The sequence below is a fragment of the Galeopterus variegatus genome, unplaced genomic scaffold (assembly GCF_000696425.1).
Source record: "Galeopterus variegatus unplaced genomic scaffold, G_variegatus-3.0.2 Scaffold547, whole genome shotgun sequence".
NCBI classification, from domain to species: domain Eukaryota; kingdom Metazoa; phylum Chordata; class Mammalia; order Dermoptera; family Cynocephalidae; genus Galeopterus; species Galeopterus variegatus.
Window position 1 is genome coordinate 56,558 of NW_007726658.1, and position 22,226 is coordinate 78,783.

At 51.3% G+C, this 22,226-nt stretch overlaps 1 protein-coding gene across 1 annotated transcript in view; it reads left to right on the plus strand.

The window, feature by feature from the left end:
* TTC28 (tetratricopeptide repeat domain 28) overlaps positions 1-22,226 on the plus strand; it is a gene marked incomplete at its 5' end in the record, with an annotated part of 57,866 nt that overhangs the window by 2,238 nt on the left and 33,402 nt on the right. The window contains one exon of the mRNA XM_008569951.1: positions 14,419-14,563. Coding sequence (XP_008568173.1) covers positions 14,419-14,563 — 145 coding nt within the window. The remainder of the gene's footprint in view (positions 1-14,418; positions 14,564-22,226) is intronic.

The following is a 22,226-nucleotide window of genomic DNA, read 5'->3' on the forward strand; positions in this document are numbered from 1 at the left end:
CTTCCTGACAAGCCCACGAAGAGGGGGCTCTGGCCTGCATCCACAAGGGAGCAGAGCCGTAGCTGAGCGAACTACAGAGGCAAATGTATCCTTCTTAGGTAAAATGTGTGAGCCCTTGCATACTGCCAGTGCAGCCTCACCTACCGCCAACCAGCACAAACAGACTTGGAGGGTGGAGACCTGCCCACAAGCAGGTGCCAAAGCCACATTTCAGGTTACGCCTCCCAGCTGCCCTGCTGGCCCCCGCCTTCCCATGTCCCCTGCCTGCTCTGGGGTCCCAGGCTTCCCTCTCTGCCCCTTCCATGGCCAGGGGTCTGGGCTAAGAGGTGTTCTGGCTTGTCACTGAGCAGAGCAGCTAAGAAGTAGCTTTTCTGCAGACTCCTGCTAGTAACTCAGGCTTGCAGAGCACTCGTCCCCTGGAGCCCACGAGGTGAAGTAGAAGCAGCCATGTGTGCAGGGCCCTGTGCGCTGGAGTAGCACCAGCTCTCCTCTCCAGGGGCTCTCTAGCTCAGTGATTTTATGGATCTCTTGGCACCTTTGTTCCTGGGCAGTTTGCTAGACTGATTTGGTGATGAGATTGCCATAGCTAATGCAAGTCAAGCAGACCTGACTTTAGAGTTTTTCTCCCTTGCCACTCCAGGAATTGGTCTTTGTTCTGCCTTTGTTTTTGAGATCTCTGCAACCACTATATTTCTTCTTGCCTGTGTACTTTGGCAGAGTACACATTTGCATTTTGAGCCCAGGGCAGTCACCACTAGTGAATGAAAAACAAGGACACTTCCCTTCCCTAGCATCCTGCCCTGCTGTGGGCCAGAGGCAGAGCAGCAGCCCTGGGCTTTGGAAGGTATGCTGAGGACTGAGAGGCCAGCTTGTGGGGGTCGTGTGTGTGTGTGTGTGTGTGTGTGTGTGTGTGTGTGGTGCATGTGGTGTGAGGGGGGTTGTGTGTATGTATGTATATGTGGTATGCCATGTATGGGGGGTGTGTGGCATGTGTATGGTGTGTGTGGCATGTGGTATGTATGTGTGTGTGGTGTGTGTGGGGTGTGGTATGTGTGTTGGGGTGTGCGTGTGTGTGAGACTGAATCTGAAGGTAGTCAGCAGATCACATTTGCTGCAGGAAAGAGGAGGAAGAACAGGACAGGCTTTTAACTGCATCCTGGATCTAGGCCTTAGGGCAGTGCCTGGGCGTGAAAGGTGCACCCATCCAGGATCAATTAGGACCAGTATCCCAGAGAAAGATTCTGACTCCTGTTGCCACCACTAGTGCAACGTGCATCATAGGTCTTTAATTATTCATGTTATGGATGTATGTGTGACATTAACGCGGGGAGGGGCTTTTCTGTTTCCCAGAGATCAGTGGCTAGAGCCAAAACAGAGAACAAAGTGTTAAGTCTCACCGTTCTGAAGAGAGGTGCTGCTGCAGGGCCATGCCTGCCTGCAGGTCTCTGCACATTCCACCTGGTACTCCCCACACACTCCCAGTCTCTTATAGAAGACTGGGTGGGGAATCCACAAGTGAGAATCTTTGCCTGCTCAGGGATCCTCCCAGAGAATCACTCACAAAGACTGAGGTCCTGCAAAGGGGAGAAAGGCATCCCCATCTTGTAGGGCCTGGGAGAGAAGAGACTAAAGAGAGGGTCAAGGAGAGAGTGGGCGGGCCACAGTGTGGTCTGCACACCCATGTCTAGTGTGGCACAGATGTGTGTATGTCGCATTGGGTGGGTCCTGTGGGCTCAGCGCCTTGTTGTTTCCCCATCCAGGAGACTGTCTGCTGGGCAGGGGACCTAAAAGGCAAGTTATGGGGTGTGCAGCTAGTGGCAGAGTAGAGGGGGCTCCAGAGGAGCCAGAGCTGGCTGCTGTATCAGGGGGTACAGGGGAAGCCCTGCAGGAAGCCTCCGCCCCTCCCTCCTCTGCCCTCTGTACCAGAGAGTCAGACTGTGACCGTGGGGAGTGGGGAGCACTCCCAGAGCCTGCCCTGCCCTCCAAATCCCTGAGCAAAAGCCTGGCCTGCAGTGGAGGCAGGCGGGGATGAGGTGTGACTGCATAGGAGGATTTCCTAAAGGTGCAGGGAAGGGAGAGGCAGCAGGACGAAGTGAGATCAGGGACTGGAGAGAAGGAGAACTGTCCCCAGAAGGGCAGCCCAGCCAGTAAGTTAGGACTGGTGCACACATGTGTTCCTCTCTATGCTGTGCGGGGGAGATAACGCCTACTGATAGAGTTGTTATGAGGGTGCAGTAAATGTCACGATAAATAGATAGATCCTGCTGGGAAGCAAGTAGTTTCTTTCTCTCCCCACCTTGGATCTGAGGTATCTGTGGCACCAAAGGCTCTTTGGGGGGTTGGGGGTGGGGTTGGTGAGTGAACCGCTCAAAAGATCCAAAAGATCAAATATCCACCCAGAAACCTGATTGGATAGCTTGATGATGCTTCTCCTTACAACCTCTCTCAGGCCACCAGATTCCAGAAAGATTGAGTAACTGCAGAGTGATGACCCAGTCAGATATCAGGGATAGCCACAGCCCTGGCCTTGAACTCTTGAAGTTCCATACCCAGCTTTCTGGCCACTGTCCTGCCATCCTGCCCCCTGCTCTTTGTTGGCAGCCCTGTGACTCCTGGTCCCAACAAGAGCTGAGTGTTCTCTACATCTCTGACCTGGACCAGCCCCCTGTCCATATCCACCTCACTGTGCCTACTTCAGGCACTGTGCCTTACCTGCTGACAGCCACTCCAGCTGTTGGATCCAGTCACCCCACCTCAAGTGGGAGCCCCTGTCCTGGCATTCCATCGGAAGGCACAGCCAGCCTCCTTAGGCCCCCCTGCCTGTCCTGATGCAGTGCCTCGAGGCACCAGGCTCCCCCACGTGTTGTCCACTCACCAGGTCAACAGATCCCTCCCGTGCCTGCACATTACACTCTCTCACATTCTGTGCTTCTCTCCAGGCAGCACAAACACAAACAAGGTGCAGGTATGAAATTCGGAAGTACCTCTCAGAAGTCACTGTAGAAGCAGGTCCATCCGGTAGGGATGAGTTCATTCAGAATACAAAAGGGGTCCCCACAGGTTGCCTCTAAGTTCAAGCTTGCCGATATATTTTAAGGTACAATTTTATTTATAAGTAATGTTTTTTTATCACTTGTTTCTTTTCTTTTTGTGTATGTGTGAGTGTGTGTGTGTCTCTGTGTGTGTGTCTGTGTGTCTGGTGTATAATTGTTTGCATTTACTTGGTCCTAAAGGTGAGATACAACAATCAGGAACTCGTTCCCAGAGAACTGTGGAATGAGAAGCAAGGGACTTGGGAGTAGGTGGACTTTGCCCTGGCACTAGGAGTGGTACCACTCTCCCCTTTCTCTGAGGGTCTCCGTTTCTCAGTGAAAGTACACAAAGGTTAGGAGAAACATGCACGGATTGAGGACCTAGGAAGTGATTGTGCCTGGAAAGGACCCGTGCTCTGGGGTGTGTATAGCTACAAGGGCCTGAGCCACCTCTCCCTCTGTACCCCCACCCTGGCTAATGTAAGAAGTTGGTGATTTGGGGCATACCTATACCTGCGACCAAGACTCAGGCCTGGGAGGGTTGTGGGGCCTTGATGATGACTTCAGCCAGCATTTGGGTGGTCTCCAGGTAACTGCTGAGAACCTTTTCTTGGAAGACTTCATTCCACCTTCTGAGAGGGTTGAGGATGTTCTCTCCAACCAGGTTGACAGAGCTGAGCAGCCCACCATAGCGAGCTCATCCCACATCATCCAACCAGGCCCAGGCTATCAGAAGACCAGCATCACTTCATGGCCCTGGGTTAGGGCTATCCCAGTGAAGCCTGTCCCACCACCCACATAGTGACCAGTACCTAATGCGCCTCTTTACCACTTGTTTCTTTGCTTATTTTCTTGCTCCAAAAATGATTTGACAGTTTATCAAAACATATACAAATACCAGAAGATCACATAAAAATAAATAAATGGATGAAAAAATTAAGATAGAAAATGAAGGTAGAAGAGAAGGAGTGAAGTTTATACTCAAAACATACACCGTTAAGCACTGCTGGAGATGGACACAGATGGGACTCTGAGTTTTCTTAGCAGTCAAAGTAAGGAGGTCAGCTTCCTACCTGATATCCTGGCCTTGGCCCTGGTCCTGCCCCTGGCCCTGCCCACACCTACTGAGTGAGAATCTGTGGTTTAACAGAGCCCCCAGGTGTTTCTTATGAAAATTAAAGTTTGCGAAGGCGGCTGTGCCTTTGCCTGAAGCTCACCTTCCAGTGCAGTTCCTGGGGGCCTGAGCACTAAAGCCCGGCCTGCTCCTCTCTCTGCATTCCCCACACCCCTTATAGCACTTGCACCCCCATAATCTCACATCCTAAATGCAATTCGCTGCTAAGACCTGCAGGATCAACCCACTGACATTTCTGGTCTCCATCCCTTCTGTCTATTCCCACCGCCGTGCCTGTTCCTTGAGCACTCACTGTTCTCATGAAATTGTAGTTTAATATAATCCTAGGAACAGCCTCAAAAGGTTGCTGGTGCTCAGCGAGGTTAATTGCCCCAAGTCTCCCAACTTGTCAGTGGTCAGGGATGGGATTTGCCCCTTTTTGGGTGTGACTCCACCCCCCCACTGCTGCCCGTTGTCACTTGCTGTCCTTCCCTCTGTCTGGAGCACAGTTTTGATTGTGTCACTCTTTCCCTCGGAGTCTCAGGGGCTCCCAGTGGAGTCAAGTTGAAGTGGCAGAGTTTGGTATTTAGGTCCTTCACTGTCCCACTCTGCCATCCTTCCTACTTCTTATTACATTCTCCCCTTACCCTCTGTCCTAACCCAAAAGAAGCCCAGACCTGCCCTTTCCCACCTCAGAGCCTTCATTTAAGCACAAGGACATGGCCAAAAAGGTCTTTCCCCTGAGGTGCCATCTCAAACACAGCGTCTTTCACAAATCCATCTTGGGTTGCCCTAACTGGGAAGAGTTTCTCCCCTCTCTGAAATTCCCAGCACTTTCTCTCTTGAATAGGGAGCCACTGCCTCTTGTCTTGCATATGTTGCATGTGTCTGTGTCCTCTCACCTCCCTGGCTATGCACTCGCCCAAGGTGGATCATGTCTGATTTCTCTCTGTATCCTCCAGGGTGCCTAGTGTTAGGTGGGTACAGGTACTTACTCATTTACGGAAGGGAGGGAGGAAGGTGAGGATTGAGACAGATATTAAATAACCATAACAACAACAGCAGCAAAGACGATGATGACAGCAGGGAGTATCTGTGGATTACTCACCAAGCACCCAGTGCCATGCTCAGTGCTTTACATGTGTAATCTTCATCCCTCCAACAGCCATGAGGTGTACTGTTATGACACTGAGGCTTAAAGAGGTTCAGTTGGTTGCCCAGGGTCTTACAGCTGGAAAGAAACAGAGCCAGCACTGAGATCCAGGTCTCTCAGACTCCAAAGACAGTGCTCGTGGCCTCCGCTCATCTAACTCCCCTGTCAAGTGATCACCAGCCTTTGCTTGAATTCCTCCAGTGACAGGGAGCTTACCACCCACTAAGACAGTACATTCTGTCTTTGGACACCTCTGACTAATCCACCTCTGGAGGTTCTTTGTGAACTGGAGAGTGAGACCCCACAAGTTTGTTTGGGGGAAACAAGCTCAGACTCACAAACTTCCTAAGGATGCAGAGTCTTTGGAAAGGGGGTTTGCTGTATTGCTGGCATGCATCAGCTCGGAAGGCTGCCACACAAAAGATTGTCTTTTCTTCTCTCCAACCCTGAGCACATGATAAGCCCACCCCCACTGACTGCCTGGCTCGGGCCTCTGTCCTGACCTGAGGCCTAGACCTAGAGTCAGCAGGAAAAGCCTGTGCAGTGCTGGCCTGGGCATCAGGTACTTCCAAGGTGACTATCTCCAGGCTTGGCTATGGAGCCTCCTGCATATTATGGCAAAGAGCAGATGGCCATAGCAAAGCATCCGAGTAGGCAGGGGCTGGACACCATCCACTGTAGCCATGGTATCTGCAGAAGGGCAGGTCCAGGCCCTCTTGGTGGAGGCATGTGCCACAGCCCTTAACCTAGGCCAGGAACCCACCATGGACTCATCATGCCCAGGAGAGTCCAAGAGAGCTCCAGACTCATCCCTGGACTTGAGAGGAGCCTGAAAGAGCAGGGTCCCTGCCTGAGCCCTTCTCCCAAGGAAGGAGCCAGGCACTTGGTAATTAAGGAGGTGAGAGGCAGAAAGTGCCAACAGCTTATTGAATAAGCACTTAAAACGCAGCATTGGACAAGTTCATCTCCCAGAGGAGACAACCTTTTGTGTGAGGATGTTCATGGAGGAGAGTCACTGAATGGTATCAGAATCCTTTTTTTAAATTGAATTGAGGCATCTCTGGCTACTTGAATATAATGGATTTACCAATTAATTTTTCCATTGGTACCTTAAAACCCAGGTTCAAATCTCAGGCCAGCTCCCACCCCTCAGAAGTTGCAGCTCAGATTTCAGAGCCTCAGAGGGGATTTTTGAGCATCCCTGTTAGGGCTAAGGGGAGGGAGAAAGGAACCAAATGATTTAGCAGGCAGCACAATCCCAATAGAGCAGGAGCTACACTCACTGCCAGATGCTCTCCCAAGAGCTGTCCTTCCTGTGAAGCAGGGAGCCCCAACCCTGAGAGGCTGAGGGGCTTGCCTGAGTGAGTGAGTGAGCAAGTGAGGAGCAGAGGCAGGATTGCCTCCAGGGCAGCCTGACTGCAGCACAGAGGACCTGGAAAATGGAAATGCGTGATAAACACATCCCGAGAAGGTGAGGAGCTGTGTCTGAGCAGAGGAGAAATGGCAGGGCTGAAAAAAGGCAGCCACACCTTGAATGAGCCACCACTACCAAAGAAGTGGCCTTTTCTCCTCCCTGCCCCCTACACAAAGTTCATCTGGGGGCAGGGTCCTGCTCACCAATGGCCCTGGAAACTGGTGCTCTGTGCATTGTCCTGGGGAAGAGGGTGCACTCTAGATGAAGTTCAGGGCCTGATGTCACACAGCACAAGGCCTGGGGGCTTCCCAGAGATCAGAGGCCCCGAGGCTGCAGGCTCCTGTCCCTCATGTCATGTCCTGTCCTTCATGTCACTGCCTTAGGGAGATGCTTAACCTACTCATAATGGTGGAGGTGGCCGGAGGGTGCAAGAGGATTTGAATAACATACACATGTCATGGCCCAGCTCTGGTCCACTCTAGAAGATGCCCCATATCAGTTAGTTCCCTTCTCTCCTCTCCAGGTCAAACATCTAAAGATGTCATGGCTGCATGTGCCCCGGGGGAAGTGTTCCTGGCCCTGTGTCTAAACAGTTAGTGCCTGGTGGGGAATTGAACCCTAGAGGAGCAGGAGGTAGGACACAGGGAAGAGGTGGAAAGGAGAAGACGCTCCAAGAAGTCCCTGGCTCTGCAGCCCTCATTGAAGCATTAAGACCACATGCCCACAAACAAGCACACATGTGCACAGCAGCTCTCAGGCCCTGCTTGGTCCTCATTAGATCGTGAACTCCAGGAGGGCAAGGACCAAATCTCCCTGTTCACTAATGCCTCCCTTGCAGCTTGTCCAGGGCCAGCCACCTAGGAGGTACTCAGTAAGCACGTGTTGAGAGTGAGTGAGCGCCGTCATTTCTCCACAGTTCCATGAGGAGCAAAGCCTTCTCTTCATCAGATTGCCCCTTTGTGTTTTCCTGAAGTGGCACCCATCCTATCTGTCTCCTTTCCAGACCAAGATTCTTGTTCACAATCTAAAAGAGCCTGTCCCTCCCTTTCAGGACTATCTGACTCTGGGTCCATGTGTGCGTAGGAGACCAGCCGGTCTACTGGTACAGAGCTCTGGCCCCTCAGGAGTCTTTGAGACTGCCCCAAGCTCTGGTTTACTGGCTCCTCCTTCCATGCCACCTGGTCATGCCCCAAGCTCTGGTTTACTGGCTCCTCCTTCCATGCCACCTGGTCAGACCCACTGCAGAGACAGGTGGGACAGAATCTCAGAGTCAGGCCAGCTCCATCCGTCCCTGTAGTCTTCAAGCTTGAGCAGGAACCCATTCCTTAGTCTCACCTGAGGGAGAATTGAGCCCCTATTCCCCTGTTTGCATCTGATACTTCCCTGCCTAGGAGGCAGTACTGTTCCACATGTGGGGACACCTGGCTCCTCAAGCCAGAAAGCTGCAGAATCGCTGCCTGGAAAGCCAGGTCAGGGTGGCCGAGTAGAGCAGGCTGAGGTGAGATCTTGCCCGGCAGAATGCAGGGCCTGCTGGCTCCTCAGAGGAGGAGCCTGTCCCAGCGGCTCGAAGCAGTCAGTTCATTTAGCTGTTCTCCATCTTTGAGTGTGAAGCGAGAATGAGAGAGAGAGAGTGTGTGTTGGGATGGGAGGCGCTTACACTTCTGTGTGCACCATGAACTGACTCCCCTCTTCAAAGGGAAGCCAGGGGACCTGCTGCACACCTTGGCAGGTGGGCGCTCCTCCCAGGCCTGGCCTGGGTAATATGCTGTCTTCTGCAGTTTCAAATCCTCTCCTGCCTTAGGAGTAGATCTCTTCATCCCCAAAGGGGAGATTCATGAGCAGCACATGTAGCCCAGACTGGCTAGTGTTGGTCATCAGCCCAAAGACATAAACCACACCCCCGGTGCCTCTGCCCCCTCAGTGGCTCTTCACATTCTGTCTTGTAGCTCTGCATTTTGTACGTGCAGAGGCCAAGCAGTGGCTTACCTCTCCCTGGATATGTGCTTAGTCCCTCTCCTCTTCCTCCCACCACACAGACTGCCATGCCACAGAGAAAATGACTGTTTCTCCAGAAATAGATTAATAAACATCTTCAGAGGTATGAGCTAATAAAGACAGTGCAATGTGAGAAAATCCTCTGCCAAGAGCTAGGCTGTCAGCCCTGTACCTGCAATAAGTAAATGAACAGGCCAGGAGGAGAGTGAGCCAGTGCCACCTGCTGGAGTCCCAGAGTGGTGCAGCTGTGAATCTGTGAGCAGCCCCCAGATGGTGCTGCCTGTACCACCTTCATGGACCCAGTGGCTGTGGCCGTGAGAGTGCAGCAAAAAACCCTCCCCTACCAAGTGGGAGGCCCGATCTCTGCCCTGCCTGATGGCCTTGTGCAGGTCTCTTGCCTTCTGTGATCCTCGGCTCCTCATCTGTAAAGGAAGAGCAACCCTACCTTATGGGCCCTGAAAGGTGAGACAGAGGTGGCAAGCCTGGCAGGGCTGGCAGGAGGGGTGCATATCATCTCCTCTGGGCTGTGTTCCTAAATGGTCAATAGGAATGCCCATTCCTAGTCCTGCGGCTCACCTTCCTGCCACATGTGAAGCATGGTTCCACCCTCCTTCACAGCTCTTATTCTAGTAAGTGGAAAGCACTGCTCTCTAGTCTTAGTCCAGAGAGCTGAGGCACAGAGAAGTGAGCAGGGTGAAAGGCTCTGCAGAAATCAAAGCAGTCCAGTACCCGAGGTGCTGCTGTTGAGTATCCCCTGCTCTGCTCCCTTGTCATTCTTACACAGAGCCATGGAAGCACCAGGTCATTGTGACAGTGCAGGAAGGAGGACGGCGTGCCCTAGTTCACACCTGTCAGCTGCTGTGAGCAGTCTGCTGGCTGGGCACTCAGAGCTCAGGGGACCCTCTGCCATCTAGCTGTGACTCTGAGGCCCTAAACTGAACTTCACCACAGGAGCATGTATCCGCCGTGCCAACTCTCCTGGACACATTATAGCACTTGAAAGCTGTGCCTGCACCCTGACTGCCTATGTCTGACACCCACATGGGGTGGACACAGGAAGGGCTGCAGTGCTCCAGGCCATGGCACTGCAGACACTCAGCAGGGGGGTTGAGGGCTTCCCTGGACTGAATAGATTTTTCATTTCTTTAAACTAGAAGAGACCTACAAGAACTTTAGCCCAACCCTTCATTTTATAAGCAAGGAAAAAAAGAGAATAGGAAAGTGATATGCCTTGGCAGAGTCACATAGCAGTTGGTGACGTGTTGAGGCAGCCTGGTGGTCCACTCACTTCATCTGTAAACATTCAGGCCCAGGGCTAAGGAGCTGACTGCTTTGCTGTTTTGAATTATTATGAATATATCTTCATGCAGATCTCTAGGCACATGTGCCCCAGTAAAATAGCTGCACTAGGTAACTGTCAATGTTGCAGTAAGAACTGAAGCTATGTGGGAAAGGGAGTTTGCCTGTGGCCCCAATGATGGCAGGGCTGAAGAAATCTTGGGGCCTACCAGTGTGGTCACAGAGGGGCCTTGTCCTGGCTATGTCCTGGCCTCTGAGACCCAGCCCCAAACCCTCCCCATGCCTGCGCTCTAGAGGGCTCCCAGGATCCAAGGGACCGTCACTTGCTCTTGGCCTCAGTTTCCTCCCTGCTACCTCCCCCCATACTCTGCCCCTGGGCCTGTCACTCATGGGATAGCTGTCCAGTGGGGACAGGCTACAGGCTGCTGCTGTGGCAGCAGAGCGAGGTGCTGGGTCCCCCAGTGTGGAGAAACCAGAGGCAGCTGCCACCTGCTAAAGAAGGGAGTGAGCAGGAGGGCAGAGCCATGGTGGTAGCGGCAGTGGGGATGTGCCGCCTGGGGACGGGGTGCACAGCAAATGCCTCCTGCTGGGGGTGGAGGGAGTCTTCAATGCATTTATTTGGACCTCAAATTATGGTTTCAGGTGGGTTGGTTTGTTGTTTTCTGGTTTTTAACCACCAACTGACCATTTCTGGGCTTTTGTTTTTACTTTGAAGAGGATACTTCTAGGAATAGGTGCCCTCCACTAAACAGCAACACAGATTAGAGGGGTGTCCTCAGGGGGATTCCTGCTTGACCAGGCAAGACACCATGTGGCCAGATCCAGGTGTGCCCACCCCACCTAAGCCAGCTGGCATCAGTTCCCAATGACTGTTACTCTAGAGATGGTTGGTCTATGAGCTGCCAGTCCACAAGAGGGGCGAGGGTGAGAGGCTGCGAGCCAGCATTCGGTATGGCATCTAGGGGACAGAGGTCAGCAAGTGTCGAGAGGTCACAGGTAGGTTTGATAGATTGGGAGAGAGCTTAGAGAAAGGTCAGGTGCCAGGCAGGAAGACCCAGTTGAGCTCAGATCTCCTCTGGCAGCTTGGGTGCCCTGCCCACCCACCAGGGTCTGGTTCTTGAATAATCTGCATCTCTTGGAAACATACCCAGATGCCCAGAGAGGGTTTCTCAGAAAACTTCTGCAGATCAAACAGCTGCTTTGAACGGTTGAGTGTTTGCCACAAAGATATCTGACTGTTCCCAACTGAAGTTGGCCTGGGGCAAGGGTGGCATATGGTCTGACCTTGGCATGCTTCCCTTATGGTGCCAAGGGGGAGAGTTCTCAGGGAGTGATGTAGATAAAAGTAGCCTCCCTCTGTTCATCCCCTATGCAGGAACTGGTAACCTAGGGAGAGAAGCTTCCCTATCAAGCAAGCCTAGTTGTTTAAACAGGGAGGTGGGCCTGCCTCTCCCCATAGGATAAGCCCAGAGCCTGAATCCAGGCCCCCTTGGCCCACTGACTTCTCCAGCCTGCGTCCCTGACCTGTGCACAGGCCCCTCACACTCACTACCCAAGCATCCTGGTCTCCATTTCCCAACAGTGTGCCTCTCCCTATGTTCCTTCACCTTGTCCACCAGGCAGCAACTCCAGATCAGCCCTTGTGGCTGGGATCAAATGGTGCTCTCCCAGAAAGCCTTCCCTCAGCTCAACTGATCAGCAGCTAGACCAGGGACATGTGCCTTGGTGCCCCTCCACCTCTATTGGAGCCGTTCCCTTTCCCCACTGCCTGGCCCCTCTGTGGACCCCCGGTACTGACACATCATGGGCAGTGATGGGCATGGGATGGGTTAGTACCACTGGCCCCTTTAGATGCCTCTGGCACTTCATGGCCTTCGATAAAGACAGCACTGCCAGTGCTGTGCTCTGCACCCCCAGCCTGGTCTCCACCTGCCTGCCCCAGGCCTGTCTCATCAGCTCAGACTCCCAAGCCTCTCCTGGACTGCAGGCTTTGCAGCCATCCTCTCCAACCCTTACACTGCCTGCCTGTAGACAACATTGCACCTTTTTGCAGATGCAGAAAGCAGGCGCAGAGGGTGAGTGACTTACCCAAGGTTGGGATTTGAGCTTAGCAGGTCTGTCCACCATGTACCTTTTTCACCTCCTCCTTCCAGACATTTTCCTCTTTTGAATCGGTGTCTGGAGTCAGACTCCAGTCCTTCCATGGCACTTCCTTCTGCTGTTTCCAGAAACCACATTTCAGTGGCTGGCATTGTCAGCAGGGGTGCCCTGCCAAGGCCTCCAGGGCCCACCCAGCCTGACATCCTGTGCTCATCAGGGAGGGGTGAGGTGGGCTGGCTGTTTGGTTCTGATATTTTGGCGTATGTAGCCATGCTTTGGGCCAGCTGGAAAGAGACCCTGTCTTGGTCTCTTATTCCCCAGAGGGGGGTTTGGGGTCTTTTCTTTAGTAGGAATTGTTTAGTTTAGAACCAAAGGACTTGGGGTTTGTGGAGCATCTCCATCAGTCACCATGAGGACCTATGGTCACAGCATCATCTGGGAACGTGTCACTCCCACTGGATGCCCCCAGCTGGATTAATTAGACTCAGGTGCCTCAAATGGGGGTACTGGAGCCCACAGTTCAGGTAGTCACCATTTAGGGTGTGAATCACGACGTGCATGGGGAAAGGGTGCTGGGTGCTCCTGCCACTGCTGCTGTATGCTGTCTGGATGGCAGCGCAGGCTCTTTAGGGCTGTGCTCCTTGTCTGCTGAGAGTGCATGTGTGTAGTAACAAACAGTGCTATGACAGACACTGCGTGTCATGCCAGAGCGTCTCCTCTGGAGAGCAATTTGGTAATCTCTCCTTCAGGGGAGAATTGCTCTTTGCAGTGTATTCTGTGGAATTAAGTGAGCCTCTGAGTGTCACTCCAGGGTTATCTGTGCTTCACTGACTCTGATGGCAAAGACACGCCATGGCCCCAGTCACTTGTAATTACACATTTCCTTAGTGAGCAAGACCAAGGAGCAGACATGAGTGGGCTTTCCGGGCCCCCGAAATCCTGCTGCTCTGATCTGCTCTTGCAGGCAGTAGGCTGGGGGGCCGAGGGTGCTTGGCACTTGGCTTGGCACGACCCTAGAATTTAGGTCAAGTGGTACATTGCACAGATCACTTAGAAGGGTGGGAGAAGGCTAGTGGGTGGAAGCCATACCTGGAAAACACAAATGGATCTTTCATATCATTTCTTTTGATGTCACAGGTCCTGTCCTGGCCCGGGAGGGAAAGCAGCCCTCTGTTTTTTCTTAGGCAGCCATCAAGATGCTGTCACAACCAACAGCCCAGAGTACTTACTGAAACTCAGCAGTATCTCTGGCATAAAACATGGTCTCTGCCCTTACCGGTCCTAGAATATGTAGCAGAAAGTCCAAAACTATGCCTGGTGTCTACATCAAGGTTAAGAGGTCCCTGATTTTTCAGTAGGCATGCAGAGAATACTACCAGATGGCTGCTAAGGCCACACTGGCCAGGCCAAGGGGCAGGTTCTGAGAGGTCATGAGTAGGCAGCCTTGTCCCTGCATTGGAAACAGGTTTGTTTTCCCTGCCTGCTACCTCCCCTCTTGCTCACCTGTGCATTTTGTCCTCTGTAGATCCCCAGAGACTATGACAGTGCCTGGCAAACAACTGGTGCTCAGGAAACATTTTCTAAATGAATGAATGAGTGAATGAATGAATCAATGAATGTTCTCATCCTATGTTGGGAGTGTGAAACTTGGGGTCCTTTATTAATACGTCTATATTAATAAAACTGTGCCTTGAAATGTTGCATCAGAAATTGAAAAGCAAAACAAAACCATGTGGCCACACTTGAACTGACCCACTCTGCAGGTAGTGCCTGGTGAGGCTTGTGGGCCAGCGCCTTTAGTGCCTTGCCACAGAGCCTGTGCAGGGGCTCAGCTGGTTGCCCAGTGGCTGATCTGAGTCGAAGGTGGGGGCCAACATGCTCTTTGTCTTGTCCATGGCTCCTGTGTAGTAAATTAATTGGCATTGGGACACTGTCCTCCTCATAGCTTGGTGGCTATCACTGATTCCTAATGGTTCTCACATTTGCCTGCACACAGTCACTCCACACAGGATGTAATTAAGTCCTTTGAACAGCACTTTGGGACATTTGATTATGTAGAAAAACTCCATAGAAATGCAAGCTATTGTGCAGCTGGTTTGCCCTGCAATTTCTGACAGTGCTCACTGTTGTGTGAAAATTACCTGAAAAGAAAGAGAAGAGGGATGAAGCCAGGAGGGAGGTTGGTGGGGGTACTACTGAGGAATCTTGACCTGCTTTTCCCATAGGGGGAGCATGGCTGGGAGAGGCAGGTGGGTGAGTCCCTGGTTGCCCATGTGGGCCCCGATTAATCCTGCGGCCCTTCTCTCCCCAGGAGCTGCCAAAGCATGACAAGCTTATTCAGTAACACAATGTCACCGATCAAGGATGGGACCTCCTCTCTTCCCAGGAGGCAGAGCTCGTTTGCCAAACCCCCGCTCCGTGCCCTGTATGACCTGCTCATAGCGCCCATGGAAGGGGTAAGTGCCTCCCGGGGGCACAAGGCTCCTTGGCGTCAGAATGCATCATTTACTGGTCAGTGCCCACGTGCAGCCCTCTTAGATACAAAAATGGGCTCCCAAGACAACTGGAGTTTTTCCGGAACACAAGTCTTCTCTGTCCAGCCTATCAGTCAGCATTTGAAAGCTCAAATGGACACATGTTCTGGGATGGCTGCTGGTTAGTAGATGAGGCCCTGAGCTTCAAGTTGGCAGATCTGGGTTCAAGTTCTAGCTGTGCTGCTTACAAACCAGGTAAATTTGGCCCCAGCTACCTCACGTATGAAGTGGAATAATGCTCCCTCCCCAGCCTACCCACAGACCAATTGTGAGGCTGTGGGCAGTGCGGGGCCGTGCACATCTAAGTGGCTGTCAGCAGAACCATGTCGTCGGCGTGTGCCTGAGCACCTGTGCCAAAGCTGCCCTTCCTACCCGGCAGGTACCATGAGCATATGGCCTCAGCTCTGCCATTCCCGGGGGCTTCTTCACACCCCTCATGCACATTCTAGAATCTTGTCTGAGCAACTTTCAGCAAGGGCTGTGCTTTCTGGCAAGAACGGGTCTCAGTCCCACCTTCCTCTTTCCTTCAGCCTGACATTGTCAGGAATCACTGACTCCATTGCAGAGACACCCTTGCATAAGCAGCCACTGACAGGTTTTCGATAGTATGTTTCACCTGCCCTGGTCTTTGTGCCTCAGTTTTTAATTCAGACACAGCTCTTGAACTGGGTGGGGAATGCCCAAGGGCTTAGGACCCTTGAGCATCTGAAAGGGAGCCCGGCAGATGCCTCTGTGTAGACTGTCAGGAAAGTGGGGAGGTGGGCAGGGTAGGGCAGGCAGCTTGCAGTTCACGATGGCTGCGGGGCCCTCCCTTGATGGCTGTCTGCAGCCAGGTAGGAGGTTTGTCTCCCAGATGTTGGAGTGACCCCTCAGCGCCTCTCTCTTCTGCTCCAGCCAACTGAGAGAGGTGAAGCACATCTTCAGGAAAACACTTCTTGGCAATGCTTTCTTTATCCTCACAAAATGCTCTACCTTTCCCTGCTTGATCTTCCAAGGATGTGTCCCAGCTTGCCTGCTTGATGTTTATAAGGCCCTGTACTGCCTGCCTGTGCCCTCTGACTTTCCCCCAGCCTGGGGAGATGGGGTGTGTCTGCAGGAGCCGGCAATGCTGCACTCACATCTGGCACTGCCCTTTCCTGGCTGGGTGACCTCGGCCCTCCCCCTCTGAGTGTCTGTTTCCTCATTAGAAAATGAAGGTGATAGCACCAAACACATTGGGTTAGAGCAGGGATGGGACTGGATCAACGTGCAAAGCATGTGAAGCAGTGGCCACAGCAAATGTGTGCCTGGAGAGTGGTGGCTACTGGGCCCAGTGACCTCTTCAAGCTCTGAGCCATCCTCTCATGACAGGGCCTCATGGATCTGATCACATCAGGCACAGTCCCGGCGAGCACTCAGCCGTACTTCTGGCCACAGCAAATGTGTGCCTGGAGAGTGGTGGCTACTGGGCCCAGTGACCTCTTCAAGCTCCGAGCCATCCTCTCATGACAGGGCCTCATGGATCTGATCACATCAGGCACAGTCCCGGCGAGCACTCAGCCGTACTTCCTTTCTTAGGATTATTGTTCCCTCCAGTGTCCTCCTTTTAATGAGGTGACCACATCTGCAGAGAGCACTCCAGCCCGGAGCGCCTCAGATGCCACAATAATTTACCTGACTCGTGTGCCATACCTTGGAGGAAGACTATATATGCACATGCATATGTGTATATACACAGTAGACCCGTAGGCGGCTTTTTCAAGTTTTCTTTACTGCTATGCAGACCATTGTGCTGACTCCCTACCCACCTTTCCTCCTGCTCCCCACTGATTGTCTGGCTCCTCTGAAGGGTATTTGGGCCCTCCATCTTTCACCCACTTAAGCTTTCTGAGTCCCTTTGTATTTCTCCTTTTGTATTCAGGTCCCCAGATTACTTGCTCCATTAATGTCAGATTGGCAGAAGGGGAGTAGAGGGTGAAGATGGAGACTGACTGTCACCTCTGCCCTCGTGACCCCAGCATGCACTCAGAGGCTCAGGTCATCTGGTGCTGACCCTCTCATCTCTCTGGCCTATCTCAAGTGTCACCACCTCTTTGAAGCCTTCCTTGTCTCTTCTCCCACCTTCCTTGAGCCCTTCATCCCCCACTCCACCACTCAGCCCCACATGTGCCCTGATGTCTTTCATGGCACATGACGCTTTGTTGGATTCAGGACCTAGCTCCTTGCATGTTTCTCATTCCCCACGTTGCTACTCACCCCCCACTCCTTGAAGCCAAGGACTTTCTCTGTGTCCGCAGCAGCAGGCACAGGGCCTAGTACATATTGGCACTCTGTTAAGTTAATGGGATGACCAAAGTCCATGGTCCAAAGCTGCATTTGCATTTCAGGTATAGTTTGGCATAGAAAGCAGAAGACTCAATGAAGAAATCAGCTAATAGGCTTTTCCTGACCACCCTGGGGTAGAACCTGAGAGCTCTCCAAGATGTTTTGAAGCAGAAGGAAGGGGCTGGGTCTGCTCTTGAGGAGCTTTGAGTCTAGTGAGTCCCCTTCCCCCCACCAATCAGCACAGTGCCAAGTTTCTGGGTTATTTCAGGGTAGGGTCATAGTCCAGTCAACATGCATAAGCGTTGTTTGTCCATGTTGAGCCAGGTGAAGGTGGTGACTGTGGGAGGGGCTCTGTCCCCGAGATGGAAATCCATTTGGTGAGAGCACAAAGAGGACACTGATGGCTGCAAGCTAGGGAGGCAGACCTGCCTTGATTAATCCAGAGAAGCTACTGTTTCCCCAGAGAAGCTTCTGCAGTGTCACAGGTCATCCTCGAAGGGGCTTCTTTGAGTTTATGAAATCTGCAGTGTTTTTTAGATAGTTTTTCTCCCTGAGGACTTTCCCCTGTGACTTAAAGAATAAAAATGTGCTAACAGGATTAGTGGTAGCTCATGTCTGGATATCCTGATATTCCTCCAGCGGGTGCTAGGAAGGGGGAAGATTTATGGACTCAAGCCTTATACAAGTTAGAACAATGATCAGAATAATGTGATTATACAGTTAACTAGGAAAAGGAAAAAGCCTTGCCCCTAGGAATGCGAGTGCTTCTCAGAGGCTGCCAGTGACACCCTCTGATCCACTGACATTCAGGAGCTACTTGTATGAGCCTCCATGATGGGCCCAAGCACTCGCCTTCAGGCCTGCAATCTTATCTTGAGGTAAGGCGCTTAGTTTGAAAGCATATCCTTAGTTCCTGATATTTAAAAACATTCTCTTTTGTGAATCATATGTTTGAACACGGTGAAGGAGTTTGGCTGCTTCAAGTCAGACATAGAATGAAACCTTTTTAAAGCCATTAGAGCTATTTCTTGGCTACCTAAAATGACCCATTGTGTTTCAGTAAAAACACTTAACTGGAAAGTTGGAATTTAATTAGGAATCTTCTCCATCCCCAGTTTCATCCCTTCATTCAACAAATATTTATTGACGTGTGCCAGGCACACACTGTACTGCACCCAGAGGAGACAGCTGAGAAGCTGGGCCTGGGGACCGCATCTGGTATATCTGATCACTCACAGACTGTGCTATGGTGAGTTGGGCAGGCCAGCACCAGAGAGACGGGTGGGCTGCGTGGAGTTGTGGTAGGTCAGCCCTAGTGACCCCTTCATTTCTGGGAGGGTCCAGTCCCTCCTCACCAGAGCTGCCCAGGTGGAGGCCTGGATCATTCTCCCGCTCCTCGCTGCAAGCACGTCTGCGCTGCTCTGGAGGCCACCAGAGGGCGACACCACACCGTCAACCAGCCCCAGTGCTGTCAGCTGCCAGACAGAGCCAGACCCTTCTCCACATTTTCAGTGAGAATACAAATCAAAACCGAAAGTCAGATTATGAATCACTGACACTTCAAGACTAAAACGATTAGCCTCTTCACATGGGGCATATAATTATTTGAACAACTGCCTTTTGTCTAGCTGCAATCCTGTTGCTGAGGGACTAGATCAGACAGTATGAAAAGTAGAACAGAATAATATTTTACTGTAGGCCTGGCACCAGTATTTGATTTAATTTGGCTTAAGGGAAACACTGTCATGGCTCTTTCCTGGAACCACACTGTCCTTTGCTGTCAGGATGGGGCAAGCATGTCCACTTATCTTTGAGGAGGGCCCAGTTACATCTGCACACGAGCCATCATCAAACATCAAGTCAAATCGTGTCTGATACCCAGAGGAGAAAATGTCACCAGAGAAAAGTTGCAGTGTTTAGTGTGCAATGGACTAGGACACGTTTCTGTTCATAGCATTGGTTTTTAATCAAATTAAAGTGAAGGATAGCAACCTGTGCCTCTGACCTGGACTCACCTGCTTATTGTGAAAGGACAGATCCTGGACTAGACCTGTTCCTACAACCTGAATTCACGGAGCTGCCTCAGAGTTCTGCTCCAGTGTCCTTTCCCTCGGCAGCAGGGGTGTGACAAGACCCTGCAGAGCTGCTGTACGTGAAGCTTCTAGTCCATTCAGATCCCACATCACCCTTCAGTTTGTAGATGAGGGCTTTGTCTAAAGCCAAAAGCTGCTCTAATTAAAGAAACAGATTTAGAGTTGGAAATTCCCTAGGTTTGGTCAAGTCACTCTTCAAAGGTCCAGGTTTGGGGACTTTTCAGGATCTTTAGAGTTTGGACTTGTTCCAAACTCTTTATAATTCTTATCTTCGTTTGCCTTTACTTCAATTTCCTGTTTCCTATATTTAAGGTCTTAAAAACCACAAGACCTCTTGTTATAGGACAAGAGTGGTAACTTTGATCAGAAAGGAAAGTACTCTTTCACCTCTGCGTGTGATTAATCAAGCTGTAGAGTCACCTGTGTAAGACCCTAGAAATTTACTTAAAACTGGATGTTCATGTCAGTTAGGTCTATGAACTGCCTTCCCAAACTCTGGAGCTCGGGGAATTCACCTGAGGGCATTTGCACCTCATCCAGGACCACAAGCAGGGGTCTGGCTCTGCCAAGGGCTCGGCCATGACTGTGGGTTGGCTTTGGCTGGGTCATGATTGTAATTACTACTCTGGGGGAAGAAGACTACCTTGATGTTTTGTAAAATGCCCTTTGCAAAATCAAGTAGCATGGTAAACCAGCTTACCCTAGAACAGACAAGGGAAATGAGACTAACCATTTGGGGACCTATTTTCCAAATAGATTGGCTTGGATATAGCCAGGGCATTTTTGCCCATAGAAACAATCAGACCTAGACTCTAGAGTATGGAGTGGAGGATAAGGCCCTTGAGACTGGCAGCCCCACCACCAGGCTAATTGATTTCTGATTGAGACATCTGTAGTAGTATTCAAATGAAGACAGACATCACCCAAGGACAACAAGCATTTCTGCAACTGATTAGGAGGAGGAAAAATGGAGGCAATTACTCGCAAGCTGTCTGTACAGCTGAGACCAATGGTGAGAGTGCCCAGAATAATCAGCGAGTTCCCACGAGGTGAGTGGTGCTCTCACCTGGGTGCTGCTGTTGGATGAATGTCATCTGGGTGCTGGCTCTGTTCTAGCTGATTTCCACAAGCGGCCATCCCAGCCTTGTCCTGGCAGGTTCCAGGCAGGCCATGGCACTCCTGCCACTGAGACCGGAGGTCTCACTTTTACTGGGTAGCCAAGATAGAGAAAGAGGTCCCTCTGCCACAACAAAGTTCCTGTGGCTTGAGTGGTCCCTTCAAGCTGACTTGGCTGAGGTTGGACCCTGAGTGTCAGTCAGGCAAGCCCATCTGGCTTTAACTGGCCATCGGTCATGTTTCTCTAGTACCCAGATCCCCTACCCTGCCCTTCCTCAGTTCTTCAGGAAAACCAGTGGGCTGTTTGGTTGGTCAATGAATGCAGTGAATGGTTGAATTGTACTTTTCCATTTCTGGTTGGAATATAGTGTCTGCAGTCTTGGTAGGTTTCAGTCATGGATTGAGGGTTATTTCCAATAGGTATGTGATATTTGCTGAAACCGCATACGTCCATCTGTGACAACAAAATTTCACAGAAGCATCACAGAAAAGGTTTCTCTACTTTAATAAGTAGTTCTGTTTGATCAATTCATTCAATCATAAATAAAAGTCAGGAAAAAAATCTGAAGCCCTGTACACAGTTCTGGGGTATCCAGATTCCCAGCTGTCCTTCGCCTCTGGGATCCTTGCTGTAGTGGTAAATTCCATTTTATCCCAAATCTAACAAGCCAGAAAGCTCACAGACCCAGGAATTTTCTTTTTTTCCCCCACAGTGATCAAGGTTTTCCATTTCTCTGGCCTGTGGTGCCTTGAAATCCTGAGAGGCCGGCTTTGTCTTCCAGTAAGGAGGAAACCCTGGTGCATCATTGCTGCTGATCTTCTGAACCTTGGTGATGCACATGGAGCATGTGTTTCTTGTGCCAAAAATCAGGGCACATACAACATAACATTTGAAATCAGTGCTTTCTGAATCCTCTAGTCACAATAGATAATTATATGCAGAAGATAACTATTGGCCAAAATGGTAATCAGATCAGAATCTGTCACCTCATCATACATTCAGGACCTGTAGGGGTTGTCTGGGAGAACCACAGGCTTGGAAATTTGCCTTCAGGGTGACTGCTTGGTGGTGGCTCATTAAGTAGCTATGGATGATGGTGATGGTGACAGGAAGACAAGGTGAGGGCAAAGTGGTGATGTCTGTCTTTCTTAGTCCCCGGGTTAAAATTTGGAGCTGGATGCTCTAGAGAGGCTCTTTACATGATTTAGCCATGTGAATGTTTGTAAACAGCAGAGGGAAAGGGGATGTGTTATACTAGGAAAATGATTGAGGCCCAGGAGAAAAGAATAGTATAAATAATAGGGGTTGTGCCGACCAGCGCTAAACCCGGGACTGGACCCAGCGGAGTTGCACGTGTCGCCGAAGGGGGGTGGGCCGTGGGAGGGGAGGTTCGTTCCGCGGAGCGTAGCCAGAACCGGGGCTAGGAATCACCTTCAGGCCAATCTTCAGGTGAAGCGGTGGCAGAAATTAAGGAAAACATCTCCATTCCACTTGGCATTGATTTCCAGAAGCCATTCATAGAATCTCCAAGCAAAAGCTGTGCCACCGGAGCCCCATGGAGCCGCCGCCACCGGGGACGGAGCCCAGGGAGGAAGAACAAGAAACACAAGAAGAGGAACATTTGATGGAAGAATAGAAAAAGAAAAAGCAGGAAGAAAAGAAAAAGAAGGAAGGGGCTCAGAAAAAGGCTGCTGATCAAAAAACCAAAGTCACCGGAAACCCAACTCCTCCAGTCAGGAGTTGAAGGCCCACTGCAGGGCGGGAGCGTCTGTGAAGCGCCTGGGATCTGCTGAGACCTCCCTGCTGCTTCCTCTTCACCGCAGCTTCAGCCGCTGCCGCAGCCACTGGAGGAGCGGCCGTCTATTGTCTTTCCCCCTGCGGCGAAAGTGCGGAGCTGCTCCGGCTTGGCCTGCGGGGGAGCCCCAGGAGCTGCAGGGAAGTTCCGTGGTGGTCTGTGAAACCCTGCCACAATGAATAAACATAAAAAAAAAAGACACCAGAAACATGAACAATCAAGAAAGTACACCACCCAAAGATAATAAATCTCAAGCTCTAGATCCTATAGAACAAG